This window comes from Sorex araneus, chromosome 5 (assembly GCF_027595985.1).
Source record: "Sorex araneus isolate mSorAra2 chromosome 5, mSorAra2.pri, whole genome shotgun sequence".
Lineage (NCBI taxonomy): Eukaryota > Metazoa > Chordata > Mammalia > Eulipotyphla > Soricidae > Sorex > Sorex araneus.
The window spans coordinates 162003054-162027985 of NC_073306.1; the positions used below are offsets into that span (position 1 = coordinate 162003054).

The window sequence follows — 24932 nt, forward strand, 5'->3', positions numbered from 1 at the left end:
TAAAATAGAAGTTACATTGCTATCTTTAATCACTTAATTAAAATAATGTCTGTTTTGCTTCTGTGGCTCTAATGTTGCTGTTTCTTCCATAGTAATTAGTAAAACTTTTTGTGAAGAAATACAGTCTAAAGCACAATACTCCTATTACTTTCATTCACTTAGTTTTATTATTCATTAGTGCATGTTTCCTGAATTTATCTCATCATTGCCAAATGGTGATCTTTTCAATTCCAACATTCCTTTGTTTGTTTGTATTTAAGTGTAAGGAAGAGATTTATTTACTTAGTATTTGAGTCACACCTACCTGGTAGCACTCGGGGCAACTTCTGGTTCTGTGTTTGGGGTCTCTTTGACGGTGTTTATGGGGGACCATGAGATGTGCAGGATCAAATTTGGGCCTCTTGCTTGCCAGCCATGCCTGTTGAGATATTCCTCCTGCTTCTGAGAGACAAGGGTAGAAGACAACAGATACCTGCAGAAAAGAAATGAGAGAGTGAGTGATCTCTAAATCTTATGGCTGTTCCATAGAACGATATACATTAGTAATTTGTATTTTATTCAGTGGGGTTGCTGTGTGCTGCTATCGTATTTGCCCCAGATTTGGCTAGATTGTAAACTTTATGCCTTTGTCTTTGATATTCTTTTCTATGTGAGTTTGGCTCCTTCCTCTCTGGCATGAGAAAGATGTCTAGCCTCATTTTTGCCATTGCTCAGCCCTAGCCCTGGGAAAAACCATTCCTCCAGGTACTCCTGTTTACTAACTGCAGGGGTTTTAGACACCAGATTTGCTTACTGTCATTGTCGCTACTGAACTTGTCTTGTTCCTAGACATTCTGAGTGGAGAGTTAAGACACACACTATTCATATTAATTTTCTTTATTAAAAGTCAAGAGCTGGGGCTGGAGTCATAGCATAATGGCTAGGACTATGGAGTGATAGCATAGTGGCCTTGCACGCGGCCGACCCGGGTTCAATTCCCAGCATCCCATATGGTCCCCTGAGTAATTCCTGAGTGCATGAGCCAGGAGTAAGTCCTGTGCATCACCGGGTGTGACCCAAAAAACCAAAAAAAAAAAAAAAAAAAAAAGTCAAGGGCTGACCATTCACTATTAATACCTTCTTTCACTGACATTGAACGCCTGGCGTTATTATCAGCAGATTATTTTATTTTGCCAGCTGTTTTGCCTGTAGCCAGCCTCTTGACCCCATTGGATCATTTTCTCATTGAGGACTTTAGTGTGTATGTAGCTCTCCCTTCCCAGAGCCACTACCTGGATATCCCCATTATGTTCTCTGGCCACCCCAAGCTAACTTCCTATCCTCATAGGGAACCTGGTGACTGCCAGGCAATTGAAACATTGTGAGATGGTTTTAAGAATTTGAATTGAACAGTTTGGAGAAAAGCCTGAGTGAGCACTGTGCAATGAAACATTAATGAGTTCATCACTGTGAGTTTATTTTTATGTCGGAAGCACATTATTTATATTTTTCCTTTTGAAGCCTCTGGCTGCTGATAGAAGTCCCCAGTGAATGAGGTGGCACTTGAGCATTTCAGTATTTTATCCTTTGTGTCAGTACTCAAAAAAACAAGCAATTTTTTCCTAAAACTTGTTCTGGCATTAATAATGATTAGGTTAAACTTAGTAGTTACTGCAGGGCAGGAGTGGGTAGTACAGAGGGTATCGGGCATTCACCTTGCATGTGCTGACCTGGGTTTGATCCCTGGCATCCCCTGTGGTCTCTGAGTCCCTCCACGAGGGATCCCAGGGCACCACTGGATGTGTCCCCCAAACCAAAATCAACCAGCCGAACAAACAAAAACTTCATAGTCTTTAGTTAGACCACTGCTGAGTATATTAAATGAAACTTCTTTAAGAGTTGTGCTGGAAAAATTATGCATGGTTGCAAATCATGTAGAAATTTCCGGTGTAAAGTTATCTTGAGAATTCTTTAATCATTGGATTGTATAGTTTTTTAACTGTAGAAAAAGACTAGAATTAGCAAGTTTTGAATGTACTGTCTCTTTATACTTGGAGACTGTGTGGTGACAAGCTGTGAAAGCCCAATTTGTGGCCTGCGTTTGGTTCCATTTTGAAAGAAGGTACTTATTAACTGGGCGTTTGTGTTCATTTTTTTCTTGAACCCCTCTGAAAGTCAATACGTTTCCTTGTACCAAGCTTTCTGCTAGTCTTGGTAATAATTTCTTGACTCTGATGTTTTGCTTTTTTCCCCCCTGTGCCCAATAGTAATTACTTGCGCACTTAGTAAATATTTGCTGAATAAAATGATCCCAAATAACCGTACAGAAAGTCATTTCAAGAAACATTTAAATTTCAGAGAAAAGTGAAGCATTTAAAGATCACTTTAATAACAAAAAATCAAAGGAAACATTTTTAAAGCTATAATTTAGAAAACAGGAACTTAGTTATTAAACATATTCTTTGAAAAACAGCATTCTCTCATTTTATGATGCTTAGTCATGCTTTTGTAAGTTTGTTGTTTTACCAAGAAATTCTGCTCAAAAGAGTGAATTAAGGTGACACTATCCTGGCAACCTTCTTGAAAATTAATTTTTCCATCCACTCAGAATTAATTATCATCCATTCCTTGTTTGTTTAGTGCCTGCTGTATTTTTGACATTGTTTTCCTTATTGGGAGGGGAGAGATTAATGATAAATATTGTCTGTTATTAAATAATTTGCCTTAATTTGATATGAATTCTTTATTCTTAATCCAGTGAAAAGTAAGATATTTACTGAGCATAAAGGAAATACTAAACATTCACTCTCTATGATACTAATAATTACTTCAGTGACACCATAATGAGATAAACATTTAGTTCCCTTATAATTATTAGTTTCATTGGTTTTATTGAATACTTTATAAAGTGCATTCCTGAAATTAAAAAGAAAATCTGGCTTTATCTGTGATTATAATTTACATTTTTTGAGCATTTTTATTACTCCTAAAATTATTTGCACATTATTTTGTTAATCTTTAGAATAGTGTTTCAATTTCTATCTTCAGTTATCTTAAATATTTTAGAGATGTTTTTATGTTACCATCTTTGTGTTCATAATAGCACTGTAGCACTGTTGTCCCATTGTTCATTGATTTGCTTGAGCGGGCACCAGTGACGTCTCCATTGTGAGACTTGTTGATACTGTTTTTGGCATATCGTATACACCACGGGTAGCTTGCCAGGCTCTGTCCTGTTCTCGGGATACCCTCAGTAGCTTGCCGGGCTCTCTGAGAGGGGGCAGAGGAATTGAACCCAGGTCGGCCATGTGCAGGGCAAATGCCCTACCCGCTGTGCTATCGCTCCAGTCTGTTCATAATATATAGCATAACATAAATAACCGTGATATCTCAGTAAAATAACATAAAAGTAAGATTGCAGTTTACAATAGAAAAGAACAATGAGATTTTCCCTTAGTTTTCATTGTACCAATGTTGGACTAGAGCTCATTTCTAAAATAAAGACATGGTAAAAAGAATGAGAGCAAATGTACTAGTAGCTTTTCTTTTCCTTTGCTACAAGTTCTGATAAATGAACTTCTCAGAGTTCAGGGTGTGTCCAAGCCTAGCATGTTTTAGGAATCTAGTCTATGTTAAGAAGACATGCCCCATTGACCGACATGCAAACCAGACGCTCCCAGTCTGGCAGTGAGCTAAAGATAAGCCTGTCCTAACCGTGCCAAGCAGCTGATCATCTAGTATCTCCCTTGCAAAGATACCACAAAATCTTTGCTGAGTTTAAAAGTCACTTGTTACATTTCTCACACATTTGGTTCAGGTTCCTCCTGCCGGTGCCTGCTCCCCCCCTATTTGAGTCCTCCTATGCAGAGTCATAGGTTAATTACATTTTTCTGTGGTGGGTTAAATTCATCAGTGTAAGGAAAGCCTTTTGAGGCTTTTGTAAGTAGAAATTTTTTCAGTTGTAACTGAATGTAAGAGTCTGGTAATGGTATGCACGTGTGTTTCAGAAAGTAGTATTTGATAGAAATATCAGTGACTCAGATGTTTTTCAAACTGCTACTAGGTTTTTAGCTGACATGTTAGAAAAACTTTGAAATGTGGAGCTTTTTAATAGCTTTAGAAAATAGGATTATTTATTTATTTATTATTATTATTATTATTTTGGTTTTTGGACCCCACATGACAGTGCCCACTGGGGCTTACTCTGCTCCGGGATCGGTTCTTGGCAGCGCCTGGGAGACCATATGGTGTGCTGGGGATTGAACCTAGGTCGACTGTGTACAAGGCAAGCACTGTACCCACTGTGCTATTGTTCCCAACCTGGAAATAGGATTCTTTTTAAAGTAGCACTGTAGCACTGTTGTCCCGTTGTTCATTGATTTGCTTGAGCGGGCACCAGTAACATCTCGATTGTGAGACTTGTTACTGTTTTTGGCATATCGAATACACCACGGGGAGCTTGCCAGGCTCTGCCGTGTGGACAGGATACTCTCAGTAGCTTGCTGGACTCGCTGAGAGGGATGGTGGAATCAAACCCGGGTTGGCGTGTGCACCGTGAACGCCCTACCCTCTGTGCTATCGCTCCAGCCCCTTTGTAGGAGAATTATTAAAGAATGAAATGCAGAATAAATTTACTGATATAGTCTTGAATCTTATCTTCGCTACTAGGTATGTGAGTTCAAAAAATTACTCATACTCTCTTTGAACCTTAGCTTCCTGATCTATAAGCAAAGATTATAGCACTAGTTATAAAACCTGTTTTACAAAGGTATAAGAGAACTTTATGAGATAATAAGATAATACGTGAGATACTGAGCACAGTTACAGGAAGTTGTCATGTGCTCACAAAATGTTAGTTACTGCTATTATTAATGTCTTTATATACATGCGAATACTTTATAATTAGAAATTAATTATTTTCCCCCAATAGTATTTAGGTGATTTCACAGAACATCTTAGAAGGTTTTCAGGACAGCATGTACTTACATTAAATATAACAGATGAAAACTTATATGGTGGTACTTCACTAAGCTGTTTAGTATTTTTAGTCTTGTAACATAATACAAGTATATGGCCAAGTGCACTGGTTTTATACGATTGCCTTTTGTAACTGCGAAAGGAGCAATCAGAGTGAAAGGTAAATTTCAAAAGCTATAAAATGTATGTATCTATAAAATGTATGTGTACATTTTATAGCTTTTGAAATTTACCTTTCACTCTGATTTTTCTATATTATGTTTGCTTTGGCTAGGGACAGACTAAAAGCACACAGATTCTCTCCTCAACAAACACACTGATGCAAATTGGCACCTTCTCACACATAGGAGGTTATAGGTCTCTGATTTTGTTTCAAGGCAGAAATTCTCCTGTGCTTTTTTTGAAATCAGCTATAACAAAAACTATAATATTTGTCTTTCACACACAGCTAAGGAATAGTCTGTACACAGCATTGGGATAGCAGTTAGCACTTAATTGGAAGCAGACCAGCTCCTTGTTGAAGGAAGCCAGTTTTCCATTCAGCCAGTATTTAAGTGGTAGCTTTATGCTGAACTCAATAATTCCTGTATTATGGAAGCTTACAATATATATAGTAGAAGGAGACTAGAAGATATCATTATATGAACAGTTACAAAATAAGGCAGCACATATCCAATATGCCATTTAGTAGAAATAGTAAGTACTACAGAAATTCAGGGGAGGGAGATACCATTTTTAGCTGGAGGTTTTCTTTTAAATAGAATATCATTTGTATAACTGAGGAATGTACCTATGCCTGACTGACCGTGTCATCTGTAGGAGGCACCTTTTTTTAAAAATAATTTATTTATTTTTAATTAGTGAGTCACTGTGAGGGTACAGTTACAGATTTATACATTTTTGTGCTCATGTTTCCCCCATACAAAGTTCGAGAACCCATCCCTTCACCAGTGCCCATTCTCTACCATCAGTAAACCCAGCATCCTCCCACCCTCCCCAGTCCCGTCTCCCCCCACCCCACACTGCCACTATGGCAGGGTATTCCCTTTTGTTCTCTCTCTCTGATTAGGTGTTGTGGTTTGCAATAAAGGTGTTGAGTGGCCATTGTGTTCAATCTCTAATCTACATTCGGCACGCATCACCCTTCCCCCGCATGACCTCCAACCACATTTTACTTGGTGTTCCATTCTCTGAGTTGCCCAGAATGGGAGACCAGCCTCCAAGCCATGGAGTCAACCTCCTGGTACTTATTTCTACTATTCTTGGGTGTTAGTCTCCTACTCTGTTATTCTATATTCCACAGATGAGTGCAGTCTTTCTATGTCTGTCTCTCTCTTTCTGACTCATTTCACTTGGCATGATACTTTCCATGCTGATCCACTTATATGCAAAGTTCATGACCTCATTTTTTCTAACAGCTGCATAGTATTCCATTGTATAGATGTACCAAAGTTTCTTCAACTAGTCATCTGTTCTAGGGCACTTGGGTTTTTTTCCAGATTCTGGCTATTGTAAACAGTGCTGCGATGAACATATAAGTAGAGATGTCATTTCGACTATACTTTTTTGCTCCTCTGGGATATATTCCCAGCAGTGGTATTGCTGGGTCAAATTGTAGGAGGCACCTTTAACTGGGTGGGTACAGGAATGCCAGTCTCCTTATCTCTCTGCTATTTCCAGCCCTCATATCTCTTTATTCTTCTATTATTATAGATCCTACAACTAACATCTTTCTCCTCTAGACCCAGTTAATTATTTCTCATCTTATTCAGATGTTGGTGCGCAACATTTTAAAAATGTTTAGTATTACTCTTACTATTTTTATTAAGGCACCATAATTTACTGTTTATAGTAATGTCTTAGGAATACAGTAGTCCAACACCACACACCCACCACACTGGTGTCCTCCACCACTATCTCAAGGTACCCTTTCACCACCATATCCCTACCCTCCTCCCTCTTCCAAAAAAAAAAAAAAACACCTTACCCTTCCCCCCGCCCCCTGTGTCTCTGTCTCTCACTGCCCCTCTCTCTCTCCAGATTTCTACAGGTAAACTCTTTGGATCTGTTGCCATTGGCTATATTTTATTCCTTTACTGTAGTTCTTCAGCTCTGGAGCCATAGCACAGTGGATTGCGTTGCATGCGGCCGACCCAGGTTCGATTCCTCCATCCCTCTCTGAGAGCCCGGCAAGCTACCCAGAGTGTCCCGCCTTCCCGGCAGAGCCTGGCATGCTTCCAGTGGTGTTTTGATATGCCAAAAACAGTAACAACAAGTCTCATAATGGAGACGTTACTGGTGCCTGCTCAAACAAATGAACAACGGGACTACAGGCTACTGTATTTCTTCATACTCCATATATGGGAGACATAATTTAGTATTTTTCCTTCCTTTGACTCATTTCATTCAGTATAATAGTGGCAAATTGCATAACTTCAACTTTTCTTATAACTGAGTAGTATTCCATTTGTGTGTGTATATGTGTATGTATGTATATATATATATATATATATATGTATACCATAATTTCATTATCCACTCATCTGCTGTTGTGCACTTGAGTTGTTTCCAAATCTTGACTATTGTGAACATGGGAGTACAAATATTTTTTCAAATTAATATTTTTGCATTCTTGGCGTAGATGCCAAGAAGTAGAACTGCTGTGTCACACGGAAGCTCAATTTGTAATTTTTCTGAGAAGTCATACTGTTTTTCATAGAGATTGAAACAGATGACATTCCCAACAGTAAATGAGGGTTCTTTTTTTCATCACATCTCTGCCAGCACTGGTTGTTCCCAGTGTTTTTGATGTGTGCCAATCCCTTTGGTGTGAGATATCTCATTAACACTTTAATTTGTGTTTCCTTGATGATTAGTGATGAAGAACACTTTATCTTATGCTTATTAGCCATCTGTATGTATGTCTTCTTTGAGGGAGTGTCTGTTCATCTTCTCTCCCCACTTAGAATTTTTTTGATGTTAAAATATTGTGAGTGCTTTATAAATCTTGAATATTAGCCTTTTGTCAGATGTGTGGTGAACAAACATTTCCTGTCATTCATTCAGTTGGGTGTCATTTCTGTTCTAGTCATCTTTTCGTTTGTAGCACAAACCTTTCTTTTAGTTTGTTTAATTTTGTTTCTGTTTTTTTGACATTGAATCTTGAAGACACCTCTCAAGTCAGTAACATATAGTCCTATGTATATCTTGATGTAATTTATGGATTGGGATCTGATACAAGGTCTTTTAACACATTGATGCCAGCATGTATGTACCACTGGTGGCTCATAATTGCTTTTTTTGCTTTAATTAATTGCTTTAATTAACACAAATTGTAGCATGGGTATTAATTTTCTGTATAGTGTGACATAAGGATTGACTGATTTTTTTTTTCTTCCTTTGTGTGTAGTTAAGCAATCTTTGGTCTAGAATAATTTTAGGGTGTTAGGCGATAACAGGAAGTAGGAAGGGCAGGGAAGAAAGGAAACTGTTTTGGCACAAAATGATGGAACCCATCCCTGTTAAGTAGTCTGGTTGATGGAAAAAAAGGGAAGGATATTGAAGAATCCTTGTCTTGCCCCTGTTCCTGTGACTCTCTGTAAAAACGTGCCCCTCCACTCCCTGTTATCTGCTATGTGTGTTGCGACTGCAGTGTTGAGTCCGTGAATACAATGACTTTCAGCAGATTGCTCATATAGAGTTTTTAACCTTTGTGCAACCATCAGTACCATATGTCCAGTTGAATTTTTTTTTTAATTGAATCACTGTGAGATGCAGTTACAAAGCTTTCATGTTCGAGATTCAGCCATATAATGATTGAACACCAATCCCTCTACCAGTGACCACTTTCCACCACTAGAGTCCCCAGTATATCCCTCCTCCCCCCATCCCAGTCCTCACCCTGCCTCCGTGGCAGGCAGTTTCCCAAGCACTGTCTTTCTACTTTTGGGCATTATGTTTCGCTAGAATTTTTCCACCACCATTCAAGCCTGCCTGTCAGGACAGATGCTAGATCATTTATTGTCCATTGCTCATTTTGAATATCATGGGTGCCATTGCTGCACGCCTCTGGAATCCTAAATTGTAAATGGTTGGGTTCCAGAGACATTTCCGTAGGGCACTAATCCATTTTGGGATTCAGTTGGGTGTCTCTGGACCAGGGCTGTAGGTGCACTAAGATGGTGCCCGGAGGCAGATGTGGGTGTGACAGCCAGGCCGATGAGCGGATGGGGAACCAGGGAGGGGCAGCCCGGCACCTCTGGTGCCATGCGGCATGGAGATTTAGTTCTGGAACCCTCATATGTGGGCTTTGCTTGTGGAAGCTCTTGGTTGCCGGGATTCCATCTGGAGTAGGCGGGGAGAGTGTACTAGCTCCATCTGGGTGCCCTGGTGAAATTGGCTTGGTATGGGGCCCGGAGAGATCTCCAATTCTGTGGTGTTTTCTGGGACTCACTGCTGTGCCTCTCGATTTTGATCTCTTTCAAGATTTATCTATGGGTCTCTGAAGCAAGCCCAGTAATAGATTTTACAAAGTGGTGCTGGAGTTGGTTCGTGGGGGTGACTGCCAGTGCTTCCATGTGTACTGGGAAGTCAGGAGGTAGCCCACCCCAACTCCATGAAAGCCTGTAGGTTTCAGTCACAAAACCTGCACATCCGAATTTTCAGCAGATTATATCTTGGTGAGGTCTGTCCTCACCAAGAGGACAGAGGCGGTGGAGTCAGGCCAGAGATATGGTGGTGATTTTTGATTGTGGAAACAAGTGGCTGCCGGGGCTCTGCTTGGGCAGGCACAGGCCAACCTGCCCCCTCCAATTTACCCCAGTCTGTTCAGCCATGCATGGGTCTGAGATTAATGGTGGTTTTTGATCTCTTTTGAGGTTTATCTGTGGGTCTCTGAAATACGTCCAATAAATGAGCTTGTATAGCTGACTGGAGGTTGTTTGTGGGCATGGCTCCCACATACCTAACTTTCGGCCGTTTAATTTCTTTTTTTTTTTTTAAATTTTATTGAATCACCGTGATTGCCATTTAATTTCTTGGTAAACGTGGTCCCAAGTTGTTGGGGTCTGGCCAAAGGCACAGCAGCAATTTTGGGGTGTCAGGAAGCCTGAAGGCACCATTAGGCTGCTGATGCACTTGCCCCACAGATAGAGGTTGACCTGTTGGCGGCACCATACTCCCATATCCAGTTGAAATTCATGAAGAAAAAAATGTGCTTTTTGTTTTAGAATTAAATAGTGAGCATGTTTATTAAATGAGAAATCACCCTTGTTGATCATGAACCGTGGTCACCTACATTGACCATGACTATATTGAGTCATGGAGTTCAAATCTATCTCAACCAGTTACTGGGCATTTATGACCGTGTGTGATTACTTGTTTTTCTCTTGGCCAAATTTCCCTATATAAAATGAAGGGATAACAGTGACCCTCAAGTGTGTTCATGGTATAGGGCTGGGGGGGGGGGGGTGGGTAGAGGCTAATGGTTGTGTCTGTGAAAGTGTGTAATGTAAAATCTGATATCAAAGAAGGGTGAAGGGCTAGTGAGAATGTGTATGAATGTGTACAGGACCCAGGCAATATGCTGCTGTTGGCTGGTGTTGCAGTGTTCAGCCAAGGATGCGTTGCTGCTCAGGCCCTGTAGGGCTGGGCCCACCAAGGCCAACCCAGCCTTGCTTGGGGGCCCCCGTGATGCTTGGGAGGTCCTGTGGTGCTGGGCTGCAGCCCAGGTTGAGCTTTTGCTAGCAAGCATCGTAACTACTGTCTTGTCTTCCTCTGAGCTGTGACTTACAGACTAAGGAGCAGCAGATCTTGTCTGGGGTGTGGCCGAGTGACAGAGTGCAAAGCCATGATCTGTATGGATCTGTGTAGCCCCCAAGTTTTTTGGGTGTTGCCCCCCCAAACTAACTTAAAACAGCAAGTATGGCATAAAAAGGGAAAACCCAGCCAGGCTGAAGTGGAGACTGTCAGGTTGGGGTGCAGGAAGGGGAGGGAGGTGGCAGAGCTGAGTGTCACTGGAGCCTCAGCTCTCAGTCTGATTCCTGGGTTACTTACCTGACTCTAGACAGCAGTGTTTGTGCACAGCTTGGGAACTCTAGAAGTGGCTTTGTTCTGAGACCTAGTTTGACTTTTTCTTTTTTTTTTTTTTTTTGCGGGGAAGGCACCTGGCAGTGCTTGGGAGGGCTGGGGAGAGGGATCATGTATGCTGTAAATTTACCCTTGCGCCTCCAGTTTGCAAAGCTTGCACTTCAGTCCATAATATTCCATCTAATTACCGATGTTTCCTTCATAGATTCTTAGGTTACACATGATGGTGATTATTTTCAAATGGTGTTGGAGTGATTATTTGAAATATCACTGCAAATACCGTGCTGTTTATTTTTTTTAAGAACTATGTGGTGGTGTGACTTGAGCTTAGGGCTTTGTATTTGCAAAGCATGCACCCCCATCGCATTGTGTTACTTCCCTGGCCCCATATCCTGTGGGGTTTAAAATACATGTAAAGGGGCTGGAGAAATACTGTAGCCTGTGAGGCACTTGCTTTGCATGTGGTGGCTGATCCTGGTTTGATCCCTGGCCTCACGTATGGTTATCTGAGCCTTATAAGGAGTTATTCATGAGCCCAAGGTCAGGAGTAAGCCCAGAGCACTACTGGGTGTGGCCCTAAAGCAAAATAAAAACAAACAAAAATGAAACACATGTAAATAATGTTAACTGCTGTTCTGAATGTTCTCAGTCACATTTTTCCTTTTCAATATTCTGTCATTCATGTTTCTACACTAGTAGATTAGTAGCATTTTAAATACTAGCTCTTGTTTGTCATAATGGTATCATAAAAAAGAATGGGAATGATTTTTAAAGATGATCTTGCTCAGTTGCACAATTCTGTGTGTTAAGAAATGGGCGTTGCAGTTAAATGACTTGGTTGTGGTATCAGAGTGGTGCAGCTGAGACTGGAATCAGTCATTCTCCATCTCCAGGTTACTTCCATTGGCTAAAGGCTAAACTAAAGGCTACAGATTGTTCAGAGACAGCAGTATATAGTGCTGCCCACGATTTTGGACCAAAGCTGTGTCAGTTAATAATGTCAAAAGAGCTCTGGGATAGGAAAATGTGTTTCTGAAAGGAATAGCATACTTCCCTGGGCCTGCTTTCTGTGGCATAGCTGTTTTGCAACAGCATGTGTGAAAGAGTAGTGAGAAGTGGATGGTAAGGGAACCTAATAATTCTTAAAATCTGTTTTGCTTTAATAATACAGGTAAAGTTTTATGTCTGTCTTGAGGTCTCCTCACTAAAATATGAATATTTTTCTAAACCTGAAATGTGTGGGTTTTTATAATACTTGTCAAGTAAACTTGTGGTTCAGATAAATTTCCTGGACAAATTACACCAATAGCTGGTATGAAATAATGAGATAGGAAAGTAGACTTTGGTGGAGCAGATGTTGAAATAATAATTACATAAAAATTATAACTCATGAAATCCTATGCAAAAAAATCCAGAGTAATTTATGATCATTTAACACTGTCTGGGAAGCTTCCCCTGAGGAGCTGTAAGTTTTAACGAGCTGGACAGGGTTCAATAAAGTAAATAAAAAGGCTGAGTCAGAGAGATAGTTAGGAAACGGAAGGTGCAAAGGCCCTGTGGAAGAGCATAGTCTGACTGATCTCTGCTGTGTATTTGAGCAAAGAATAAAAACATAAAGAATAAATGTTGACTGAGGGAAATGAAGATGGTCTCTGGGCATCACCAAAGGGACCAGATAGCACAAAAAATGTAGTGAAGTGTCACCCAAATAATTGTTCCCCATTGCATAGACATTATTCAGGCACTTGGGTAAGTATTTATCTTCATCTTATTTCCTCCCTTTCTTTCTGTGCTGGCTCTTTGAGAATCAAGGGAATGTTTTTGATTTGCTAGTGCTGAGATCAGAGACTTTTGCTGTCGATCAGCAGAACAGCCACGGAAATGGTGGATCTTACCCTCTGTTCTTGGTGGAGGCTTTTGTGTGGGTGTGTGACATGCAGCTGCACTGTCTGTTTCTTGGCAGGGGAGCCAGGGTGATTCTCAAGGCAGTTCATCTTGGATTGGAAGAAACTTTAGAATAAGGAGATTAGTTTGAATTTTGCATTAAATTCAGTGGAGAGCACTCAAGGCCTGAACTTTTGGCTGGTACTCGTAAGGAAAGAACCATTTTTTAAAAATCAAAGCTTTGCCTCAATAGAAAACTATCAATTACCGTATATGATTTTTTAACGTATTTTTGTTTACAGTTTATAAAAGTAGGTAAAAAGGGCAGGTTCTGAAAAGGCAACTTTGCTTGCAAAATCAATATTTTTCTGTAGTTTATCAGGAAGATATTTTCTCAGACTTATTTATACGCAGTTGAATCCCCAGACCTGCTCTTAACTGCTCATGTGCTTGCTTCACTCGACGTTGACCTTTTCCGTGTCCTTGAGCAGTTTGCTCTCCTGAACCCTCAAATGCAGGCAGTGTGGACTTCTTCATTTTTCTTTTCTTTTTTTTTTTTGTGAAAAAAATTTATTTATTTATATTTGGATCACATCTGTGCCCAGGGTTTACTCCTGGGTGTGTGTCAGGGATTAGGCCTGGCAGAGTGGGGGGGACCATCTGTGGTGCCAGGGATAGAACCCAGTTGCTGAATGGAAGGCAAGTGCCGTAGTCAGTGGACTATCTCTCCAACCTGAAGAATATACACATATATTTTTTAATGTGCTTGTCTATTTTATTATATTGAATCACCGTGAGAAAAAAAAATACAAAGCTTTCAGGTTTAAGTCTCATACAATGATTGAACCCTCATCCCTTCACCAGTGCACATGTTCCACCACCAAGAACCCCAATATACCCCCTTCCACCCAGCCCCCACCTAAGGAACTAATGGTCTTCATTTTATTCTCTATACTTTGAATACATTCAATAATACATTCAATATTTCAATAGAGAACTCACTATTATTGTTTGGAATTTCCCCCCAACAATCAGGCCTGCTGAAAAGCATCATTTAATAATTTCTTTTCATTGCTGAGAATGAGGATTCTATGAGCTCGCGGCCGGGCGGTTTTGGATTTCTGATATTTTAGTTCCGTTCGCAATCTAGATGCATGTCTGTAAGAAGCCGCTTTGGGTGCCAAAATGGGTTAGAAGACCTCTTGGATCATAGTCTGTACGAGCAGAGGGTCTGTTTCGAGAGCAGCAACTCCGGATCTTATCTGGGCCGAGGGCGTGCCGATACCGCCCCCATCCCATGATCACCTATGAGCCACAGCATTGGAAAGTTCCTACCTCTGGGTGGACGTCTTAGGGGGTGGCTCTCGCCACGTGGATGATGCCGCCACCGCCGCCATTTTCCGAGCAGAAAACCAGGGTAGAAAGGGAAAATCCCTCCCCGGGCGGCACATAATCATGGTACAGCTCATAGTCTAGATGCATGTCTGGAAGAAGCCGCTCTGGGTGCCAAAATGGGTTAGAAGACCTCTTGGATCATAGTCTGTACGAGCAGAGGGTCTCTTCATCATTTTTCTTTTCCTTTTCTTTCCCTTCCTTCTGTTGATGTTAAGGTGGTGCACTTGATTGTGGGACTCACACAGTTGTGATGGCTGGAGACTGCATTCCTTTTGGTTGTGGTACTTGCTCACATGTTTACCATGATCCACACTGTTCACTGGTGGCATGCAGTCACTCTCTGCTGTCACTCTCTGCTTGTGGTCCTTGCTGGGGTTGCGGCAGCATTTGCATGTGCTGACGAACAGGGATCACGCTCGTGGATACAGTGCCTGGTCTGCACATTCTTGCAGTTTCTGTGTTAGCAGGAGGTGGCACTCTAGTTGCTGTGCCATATTTGTACACTTGACTGCAGGCTGAGCCAGAAATTGCTGATGGCTCCAGGGATCTCAGACAGCAGGGCTGCCAGAATCCGCTCAGTGTGTGCGGTGCCATTAGGACTCGGTGCATGGCCTCATGCTTGAAGACAGTGCTTTACACTGAGTCATCGCCCCGTCCCTAGAACTCCTGATTCTGCACTGACATACATTCCTTTTGATAGACTCATTATTGTCTTCTTTGAGCTGACTGTTTGCACTGCTTCCAGAGTTTAATTGCTGTTTATATCTCTTTTATTTAATGTTACTGCTCTCAAAGACTCAGGTCCCAAGATCAGTTGGCCTGAATACAAGTGTAGTCCTGCTCCTGACGGTCTGGGTTCCATAACTCTCAGCCCTTCATCTCCCAAATGGAGAACTTCATGGTAGTGGCTCCTAAGTTTTTAAAAAGGACTTAAGAGGGAAAATGCACATAAGGGGCTTAATAAAGGCAGAGTATTAGGAGAAGAGATTCTGCTATTATTTTCTGAAGCTTGTAGGACCAGTCATTTAGTACCCCCTAATAGCTTTCTTTGTTCTTCTGGTGATCTCATTTCTCTGAGTAAACATCTCCTAGTTTATAACTACTGTTCTTGACCTTACTTTTTCCTAAACTCTAGATTTTGTTTACTGACTACTGGTGTCTGTCTACTTGTAACTGTCTAATACGTACTTCAGATATAGCATAGCTGAAAATCAGGACTTTTGATCTTGATCATCTACCCTCATATGGCTCCCCATTCTTTTAAGTCTGTTAGTCGTACTACACTATATCCTTTTTAATGACTTTCCTGCTGCACCCCGCCCCCATCCATTTCATCAGCACGTCTAACAGCATGATCCCCAGCTTATGGCCCGAATCTGATCATTTTTCATAATGACCGTGTTTATAATAGCACTATAATTCTAAGTAATACCTTCTTTTGCTTGTACAGTTACGTAAGGAATAATCTCCTTATGTATCTAGTTCCTTATTAATCCTCCATCCTTAACATCGAAGAGTGGTGTTTTGAAAACTATGCCTCTTATTGTAATTATGGAACTATTAGAAAATTGTTGTCTTTCATTACCTAGAACCTTTGTTTCTTAATTATTCCTCAAATTTAGCTAATTAATTTCTATTTTAAGACAGAATTTCTGTTTTCTTTTCCCATTTTTTTCGGTATTTTCTCCCAGATTGTTATGGTGTTATTTCCTTGTAAGATTTAGGTCTCAGTTTAGATAACAGCTCTTAGAGATGCACAACCTGACATCTTTTTTTAAAACTCTTTAAACTCCCTGAACTCTTCTCACTTCATTTTTTAAAATTTAAGCAACTTTAAAATCTGCAACTTTATTAGCCTGTTAAGTCATTCTTATTTTAATTATCTGTACATGTGAATTATTATGTAATAATCTGTTTTGCATATGAGAAGCCCTTTCTCATTAATTCCCTACACCCTAGTTTTATTGCACTATCAGTGACATATAAAACTCTTTAAGATGTATGGCTTATCCTTCTGCCTTACATATATCATGAGGTGAGGATCACAGTTAATTTGTGAGCATCCATCATCTAAGGGAGAAAAACAAAAATTTTTTTCTACTCTTTTCCTTTTTTTCCCAAATTCTCTCTCCCCATTTGGAAATAATTTAGTTCTATATGGAAAGGGCTTTATACCCATTTTGTTCATTATGGTATTCACAATGCTTAGATTGGAACTTGATATGCAGGAAATTTACTTTGGAATATGGATGATGGACTACATGAAAGAATGAGTAAATAGAGATCTGTTAAGTTTTCTACAGGGAAGTAACAGATGTTTCATTCTGTATAAATTTATCCATGTGAGTACTTTGTTCTATCTTCTTTTTAAAAATTTTTAAAAATTTTATTTTTTATTGAATCACTGTGAGATACAGTTACAAAGTTTTCATATTTATCCACCACCAAACCCCCGCATACCCCCCTCCCTCTCCCCCTCTGCCTGCGTGGCAGACATTTTTCACTTTACTCTTTCCTTACTTTGATTACATTCAATTTTCAACAGGGATCTCACTATCATTATTTGGAGGTTTTCCTCTAACAGTCAGGCATGTTGGATGGCATCAATAGATTGTATGTTTTCATTTTTCAGAAAAGGTTGCACGGCCGCATTAGCGGCTGTGTGGTTCAGAGCTGTCCCAGTCCCGAGTCCTGGAGCCATGTTAGTTGCTGCTCATTGTCTCCAGGGCTCCATCTGGAGAAGGTGTACCGGCTGTACCTCCTCCGTCTGGCTCCCCGGTGTGGCTGGCCCGGTCTGGGGTCCGGAGCATTCTCCGGCCGCGTTGCTTACTGGAACGCCCGGTTTCTTCTCTGTTGAATCTGTTCTATCTTCTATGTCTTTTCTGTTCCTCTGTTCTAGATTGTAAGCCTCTAGGGCAGGAGGTATGTCCGTCTGTAATGCTTTTCCATTTCATGCTGGTTGGATAGAGTTCAAAATTCAAGTAAAATATTTCCTCTGACATTTTAATTATATATACATACATAGTAATTTGTATAATGTGTATGTACATTTATATACATGTAAATTCTGAAAGCAGTTATGTTTAAAATTTGTCATTCCCTTTCATCTCTTATAGTTCATAATTGGACCCTTGAGGATACCCTTCAGTGGTTGATAGAATTTGTTGAACTGCCCCAGTATGAGAAGAATTTTAGAGATAATAATGTCAAAGGAACAACACTTCCCAGGTGAGTCTTTATTACCCAAATATGTTTAATACTCCTGAAGAATTATATCCTTGATATTTTGCAGTGCTAAATATCTAAGTTACTTCTATGATTAAGAGCTCAACTCAAAGGAATTAATATAAATCTACTCTTTTAAGTTTCAAGATATGACTTTTCCAATTTTAATTTTAATGTTTTTCTTACCTAATTAAAGGCTCTTTTAAAAATTTATTCCCATGGAGAGTAATTTTGAGAATTAGAAGATGAGCTAATTATATCTCTTTTTAGATAGTAACAAAAACCATGACTACATGATAAGGCAAATTAGAAACTTACTCATTTGATCCAGATCAATTTATACAAAAATATTAATGGGAAGATAGTCCTTAACTGGTATATTATGTTAATAACAATAGGCAGTTAGTATTATCTGTTATAACAAACTTTAAAAAATGAAGTTTAGTACATAGATAACAGCAACTATTCAAGATGCATATTATGTAGATTCACTTCAATTAAATCTTTCAGGGTTGAAATGGAGAACGTATTATTATCCCCATTTTATAGATTAAAAAAGTCAGTGAAGTTTAGTATTTTGCTCAAGGCTGTATTTGAGTAGGTCTGATAGTAAAGCCTATGGTGCCCATTATCCTTGCAATGTCTGAAATTAATTGAAATCCCTATAATTAATTGTTAATGGTTTTTAAAATTATATTTTCTGAGAAATCATTAGTTAACTTAATACCATTTAAGATTCCAGTATTAAAATTTTCAGTAATTCTGTTGTTACAGCTCTATTGACCTTAAAAGATTGTTTCTTTGTTATTTAGGTTTTTCCTTGTATTAAATAATTTTTTATTACTGTTGCACATGGTACAATATATACATTGTATTTCTAATTAATTTGCTTATATACCATGTTTCAGTAAGTGGTTAAAAAAATTGTATATTGTTCAATGTTTTTTCTATCTCCTTTAAAATGAATTCTGAAAATTATCAGTATTTCTGATTTTACTTTACAGATGACCACAAAGACGAACTTACAGGGATAAGAGTCAGTTAAGCAAGGGCATATTACGTGTCTTTTATGTTTATGGTACAGTTGGGTACTAGGTATAAGAAAAAAAAAAGACTTTGTTATTCTTTTAAGTGAGCCACATTCCAAAGTTAAAACAGAATAACATTAAAATGAAAATGATTTTTTTTTTAAGGTATGTGTTCATCATGGTTATGAGGAACTTATGGCATTTTTCTGTATTGTCTGTTTGGGGATCATTTTTTTGGGGGGGAGGGATGAGGGAATCTAAGGAGATAGTGATGTCACTCAGGCCCTGCAATGTGGAGACTATCTGGGCCACTCAGGTAGAGTTGGGGAGTCTCTGCGGCTCCACCTGGCCCTGTTCAGGCGACCATGTGCCAGGGTTTGCTTCAGGTGGGATGTGTGCCTTTGCCACTGTACTAACTCTTTGACATCCGGGTGATTCTTTCTGTAACGGTAACATAAAATAAAGCAGGCTCTTCTGTGTTTCGGCAGTACTTGCCACTCTATTCTTTTGGGAAAGTAAAGATCACCAGCGATACTTCAAATTCTGGTAGAACTGTTGAGATAATATCACACACTTAATAAGATCAGCGTTTTAAAATAGCCAACAGGTTTCTATCGAAGGAAAGTTTACATGTAAAAGTTCAACTTTCACATCAGCCCATTGGAGCCTTTGTGAAGGGAGGAGAAAGGAAAAGTGGAATGTCCTTCGTCAGTCCCCTCATATGTGGTAAAAAGGCACTAGATGAGTCCCTTCAAGGGGGCACATCAGTTAACGGAAACAACTATGTAAGTTGCATAACGTCCTGCAAGAAACTCAGCTGTGAGAGCTGTTTGTGACAATGTTGATGAGAATGTATGGTACATGCCAGATGTGTCCTTGCATATAGCACCTCATTATTGTTTCCTCTCAGTGACCTTAAAATAGCATTACATCTGAAATAGTCAGAATTGTGCTGATTTTATGTTAGTTGTAATGGTTATCTTAAGCCTTTTACTGTAGGCTCACCTGACACATGCCTCCTCATTCCTTTCAGACCTGTGTGAACTTTCCTGACATCCTCACCCTCTCAGGTAGAATCACTTCCACCTCTGGGCTCATATGGAACCTTGCATAAAATTCTGTCACATACGTTCCTTTTTACAACATTTCATTGTCTTCCTTAACTTTAGTCAGTTGGTAGCCTTGCTCTAAATTCATTCGTGCATCCATACATGCATTCATTCATTTATACAAACATATCAAGCATCTACTTTTGCCTAGCACAATGCAAGTTGGGGGATGCAGAGGTAGTTTTTGCTTTCAACGGTTTGATATGTGTCATGTGAGTGGTATTACAGAAGCCGGCAGGGAAGATAACTGCGATGAAGATGAAGATATTTTGTAAAGGCAAAGTTAGAGTCCTTTATTCTTTGCAGTTTTGTAAAAAGTCTCATGTAAGTCCTGTAGTTTTTCCATACTTGGACATTCTAATCTTTTCCAAAATAAAATCCAGTTGTTTAAAGCCAGTGGCTTAGGGCCGGACCTCAGGCAGTGTTCACCGTGTGTTTCATTTCTTCAGCAAAAATGGGTGTGGAGTTGGAAGTCTTGTTTTGGGGTAGTCTTAAGAATCGTATATATTTGGGTTTGAGTCCCTCCCTGCTGTAGTTCTTAGTGGCTACATAATTTGGTCATGTTACTGAACCTTTCAGTAGTGTAGTTTTCTCATCTATAAAATGGGAATTTGATGTATATTTTAGGAATTTTTGACTTTGAGTTGCACTCTTTGTACAGGACTTGGCACACAGTACATGCTTGTTTTTATTACCATTGTTATTAATGATTATACTATTATGAGTAGACTTTGTGTTGTAAGATCTCTGTTCGCATGAAACTTAGTTGCCATACAATCTTAGTTGAATTCTGGCTGCTTGGATTTGAAATCCAAAACAAAGTGATTTTATTTCCTTTATTTCATCTTTGCCTTTTGGCCCCTGACATGCTTTCTTCATTGCTGATAAATTAAGTACTTTTTATTACATGAACCCTTTCACTATACTCCAAGCAGGGCGGACTTCTTGCTTTCCACTCATATCATCGTGGACTTTTAAGTTTTGAAAGTGCAAATATTAGAATGTAAAGGTACAGATTTTTAAGATACTTATAAAAAACATGACATGCTCTAAATTAAGAGCTATTTAAAAATGTCTGCTATTGAACTTAATTATTAACAGTTTGCATAATAATAGCAAAATGGCAAAGGAATTTATGAATGCTCTGAATTTGATAAATTTCTAAATCATAGTTAAGATACAGCAGAAGATAATTCTAGAAAACAAACAACTATGTAGCAACCAAATCATTAATATACAGTCTCTGTGCAACTAAATTCACTTTGAAAATGTTTTTGATAACATGTAGTAAAGTACTACAGTACACATGAATGAGCTTTGACAGTAATAATCAGTAAGGAACGAAGCACGTTGCTCGGATGTGTAAATTAATTTACTAGAAATGTTTCTATTTAATGTGTATGTATTCTTTAAATGACAGGATAGCAGTGCATGAACCTTCGTTTATGACCTCTCAGCTGAAAATCAGCGACCGGAGTCACAGACAAAAGCTACAGCTCAAGGCACTGGATGTGGTTTTATTCGGACCTCTAACACGTTAGTATTCACTCTCACAGAGTATAATACAAAAGACTAACCAGATAATGCATGACTTGAAGGAAAAAGTTAAAAAATAGTAAACTGCTAAGAATTTTCTTTTTTGTGTGTATCAAAGAAAAGTAATGCTATTTTAAAACTAAAGATTCTAAAATTAGATGTTCTTTCCATGAAATAATGAAATACGAAGTTTTCAGACTTGATGTAAAAAGTAGTAAAAATTATAATGTAGAATGAAATGTCTAGTTCTAGAGGATCTGTATGGCAGCTTAATTTTGCTGTTGTAATAGCTGGATATTTATTGCAGAACTCTTAAAGCAGTGCAGTCTCACTGACTTGATGGCATGAAATAATGGATCCTGTCCTAATTTTATTAGCTGCTAAGAAAGCAGTTTTTAAAGATCTGGAATAAAAGCAAAGTCCTCTTGAAGCTTTGCACAGTAACAGATGATTCTGGCTGAAACACAAGGTGGAGAATGTGTTTTGATTGTTTCTCAGATTGTTTTGAAGAGGATTATGCATGAAATTGCTGCATCACATTTTGTAAGGAGGATAAACCCTGACATGTGTGCTTTAATTTTTTTTCTTCTTTTCTTCATGGCAAACATAATTAATTTAATTTAAAAAATGTATATGTATATGTCTTAGTGGGGCAAGGTATTTGGATTCCACGTTTTAGAGGAATCATACTATTTTACAAATTCAAAATGGTAAAATGAAATTATACAAGAAAAATTGCTTTTAAAATTAAAACTCAGGAAAACTAGTATGTATTTAATCTCAGTTCTCAGAGATTGGAGTCTTGCAGACTTCTGTGATTCCCCTTTGACTGTTGTCCTGCTAAAAACAGAATTGCTGGGACCAGAGGGATAGTACAGCGGGTAGGGCACTTGCTTTGCATGTGGTTTACTTAGGTTTGATCTCCAGCACCGTATATGGTACCTACCCTGAGCACAGTGTATGGAGTATGTCCTGAGCACCACTGGGTGTGGCCCAAAAAGCAAATAAAAGAGTTACTGGAGTTGCTTGGATGGGTTCCATAACTTCCTGGTGTCTCTTTTTTCGCTCTGGCTGAAAGAACAGCTGCTGAAACAGCTGGAACTCCCCTCCCCTCCGTGTGAGTGTTGGTGGAGATTACAGACCCCAGGAAATAGAACACTGCTGAAATGCCATGCGTTCCACGGAGATGATGCCCTCCAGTCTTGTCCTTGTCTTAGGGTTTCAACCGAACCCACCATTGGGCTGTCTTTCGTGAGATTTCTTAGTTTTCAAGTGAACAGTTGACAGAGATACTAAACAACTGAAGTTGTTTCTGTGTACAGCTTGGTCAGGAATCGAGCATTTTATTAATGGAAGAACCAGCCATTTTCTCCCTCAAAAAAAGCATTATTGTTGGCATTTGAAAAGATGCCAAACTAGCTCCAAAGACTGTTAGAGAGTTACTTTAATTAAAAATCAGCTAAGCAGTTAATGTGTTTGTTTCAGAATTATTTTGTGGAAACACATTAGATTTTTAAAGAAAGCTGGAATTACCCAAAGATCAGAGATACATTCTGAGTTTTTGTTGAAGAGCTGTCTGGTGTGTGGTTTGTGCCTTTCGGTTATTTCTGGTGATTCTATCTCACCCCGTGCAGGGTCTACATTGGAGCTCAAAGCAGAGCTTTACCCTTTCTGTCAGAGGTAGACATGAAAAAAGAGCCTTTTGAGATTATAGCCTTCTCTATCGAATTTCTTGTGGGTTTATGCTCTGGAAATATTCAACCCTGTGTCTCTGCGGCATAAAGCATGTTATTTATCATATTATGCAGTACATCAATGAACCCTGGAATTGTAAATTTAGGAACAGGAATGTGCTGTTGTCCATAGGGCTCCTCATCTTATCAGATATACGAAATAGGGCCAGAGAAAGAGTACAGTGGTTAAGGCACTTGCCTTGCGTGCAGCTGGCTCAGGTTTAATCCCTGCTACCTCACATGGTCCCCGCCAGGAGTGAACCCTCAATGCAGAGCCAAGAGTAAGCCCTGAGCACAGCTGGGGAATGCACACACATATGCAGTCATGCATGTACTTACATATACACATGTATGACAGCCAATGAGAGTAGTTCTTTCCTCACTCCTCCCTTTAGGTATCTTGACTTTAGCAATGTTTCTGAGGGTTACCATCAGATCCAGCCCTCTAGGAAAGGAGATATATCTTTCTAGTAACCCAGGGAGCTCTGGCGAAAAGCCAGCCAAGATAGTTTTCAGAACCGTTTAACCCACAGCTTCTCAACCATAGCACACTTAAGTTTGGGGCTGGATTCTTTATTATTAGTGGAAGGGGCAGGAGGAAGAGAGTGTCCTGTGTATCATTGGATGTTTCACAGCATCTCTGCCTTTTTAACCACTTCGTACCAATAACAGCTATCCCCTTCTTCCTACCCTCCTAATACCAACAAGCAAAACTTCTGTCTCCTAGGGGTCAGTATCACCCTCAGGTTGACAAATACCGATTCATTGATTACACAGCTACATTTATGTGCCCGGAGAAAATGCTTTCTGGTGGTTGTTCCACTTTTTTGTTTCAATGCATCACAGTAGAGTGAACATAAGAATGAGATATTCTCTGTGATCCCTTTCATGTTGCTGCCGACCATTCTGATGATACATGGTTGGAGATTCTGTTGCTTTCTCAGGGGTTGTGAGGACTTTGGTTATTTGCAGCAGGGGCAAAACTCTGCCATCCTATAGGTCTACTGTATCGTGTCATTGTTACAATCAGGTGAGCTTTTGAAGGACTCATTATTTGTAGCACTTACACCTGTTGCTACTACTCCATGATTCTGCTGTGCATGCTGATGGTGTAGTGCTCAGGTGAGGTGAGAAGGCAGTGCTCTGTCCAGGGGGGCTGGGGGCTCTCGGCCACATCTGGCTATACTTGGGGCTATGCAGTACTGGGGATTGAACTCCACCACTTTGAGCCATATCTCAGGCCACTGAAGAGCAAATTTTTAGCAGGGTAGAGCTTATATATGAAATGGCCATAGTTCCTGTCTGTACTGAGATTCTGTTATGTTCAAAGTAATTGATTAATTTTTATTCTCTTCATAGGCCCTCCTCATAATTGGATGAAGGATTTTATACTCACAGTTTCCATAGTAATTGGTGTTGGAGGGTGCTGGTTTGCTTACACACAAAATAAAACATCAAAAGAACATGTTGCAAAAATGATGAAAGATTTAGAGAGCCTGCAAACTGCAGAGCAAAGTCTGATGGACTTGCAAGAAAGGTAAGGGAAGAGAAAAGATTATGTCATTATTTGTATAGGAAAATACAGTTTGTAATGTAATGGAGGCATTTGTTCATACATGTAGATGCAGTTAGGAACACACCAGGGTTGTTTTTGTGTTTCATTTTCAGAAAAGTATTTTTGTCACAAAGTGTATATGAGGAAAAAATGGGTAGAAGACCAGTAGAAATAAGACATAGGTGAAATATATTTACTTTTGTTTAGCACTTTAACATAGCCACACATTGTTTAAAAGTCTCTTTGTTAAGAAGTGTTTCCTTGGTATTCCTGTATTTTGAGATCAAGATAACCAAAATTGTGTATAGTTGACTCCCTGTTCCGTTATCCAAATTTAAGATTGTTAATAGAAAAATTATGATAGCATAGAAATAAATAAAACACTCAGTCCTGATAGAAACATATCTCATTGCTTGACACAGTT

The 24932-nt window shown here is 39.4% G+C and overlaps 1 protein-coding gene across 3 annotated transcripts in view; it reads left to right on the plus strand.

The window, feature by feature from the left end:
- Window positions 1-24932, plus strand: part of STIM2 (stromal interaction molecule 2) — a 130494-nt gene that overhangs the window by 80406 nt on the left and 25156 nt on the right. For all 3 annotated transcript variants that reach the window (XM_055138609.1, XM_055138607.1, XM_055138608.1), the window contains exons 4-6: window positions 17439-17550; window positions 21105-21220; window positions 24313-24490. In XM_055138609.1, coding sequence (XP_054994584.1) covers window positions 17439-17550; window positions 21105-21220; window positions 24313-24490 — 406 coding nt within the window. The remainder of the gene's footprint in view (window positions 1-17438; window positions 17551-21104; window positions 21221-24312; window positions 24491-24932) is intronic.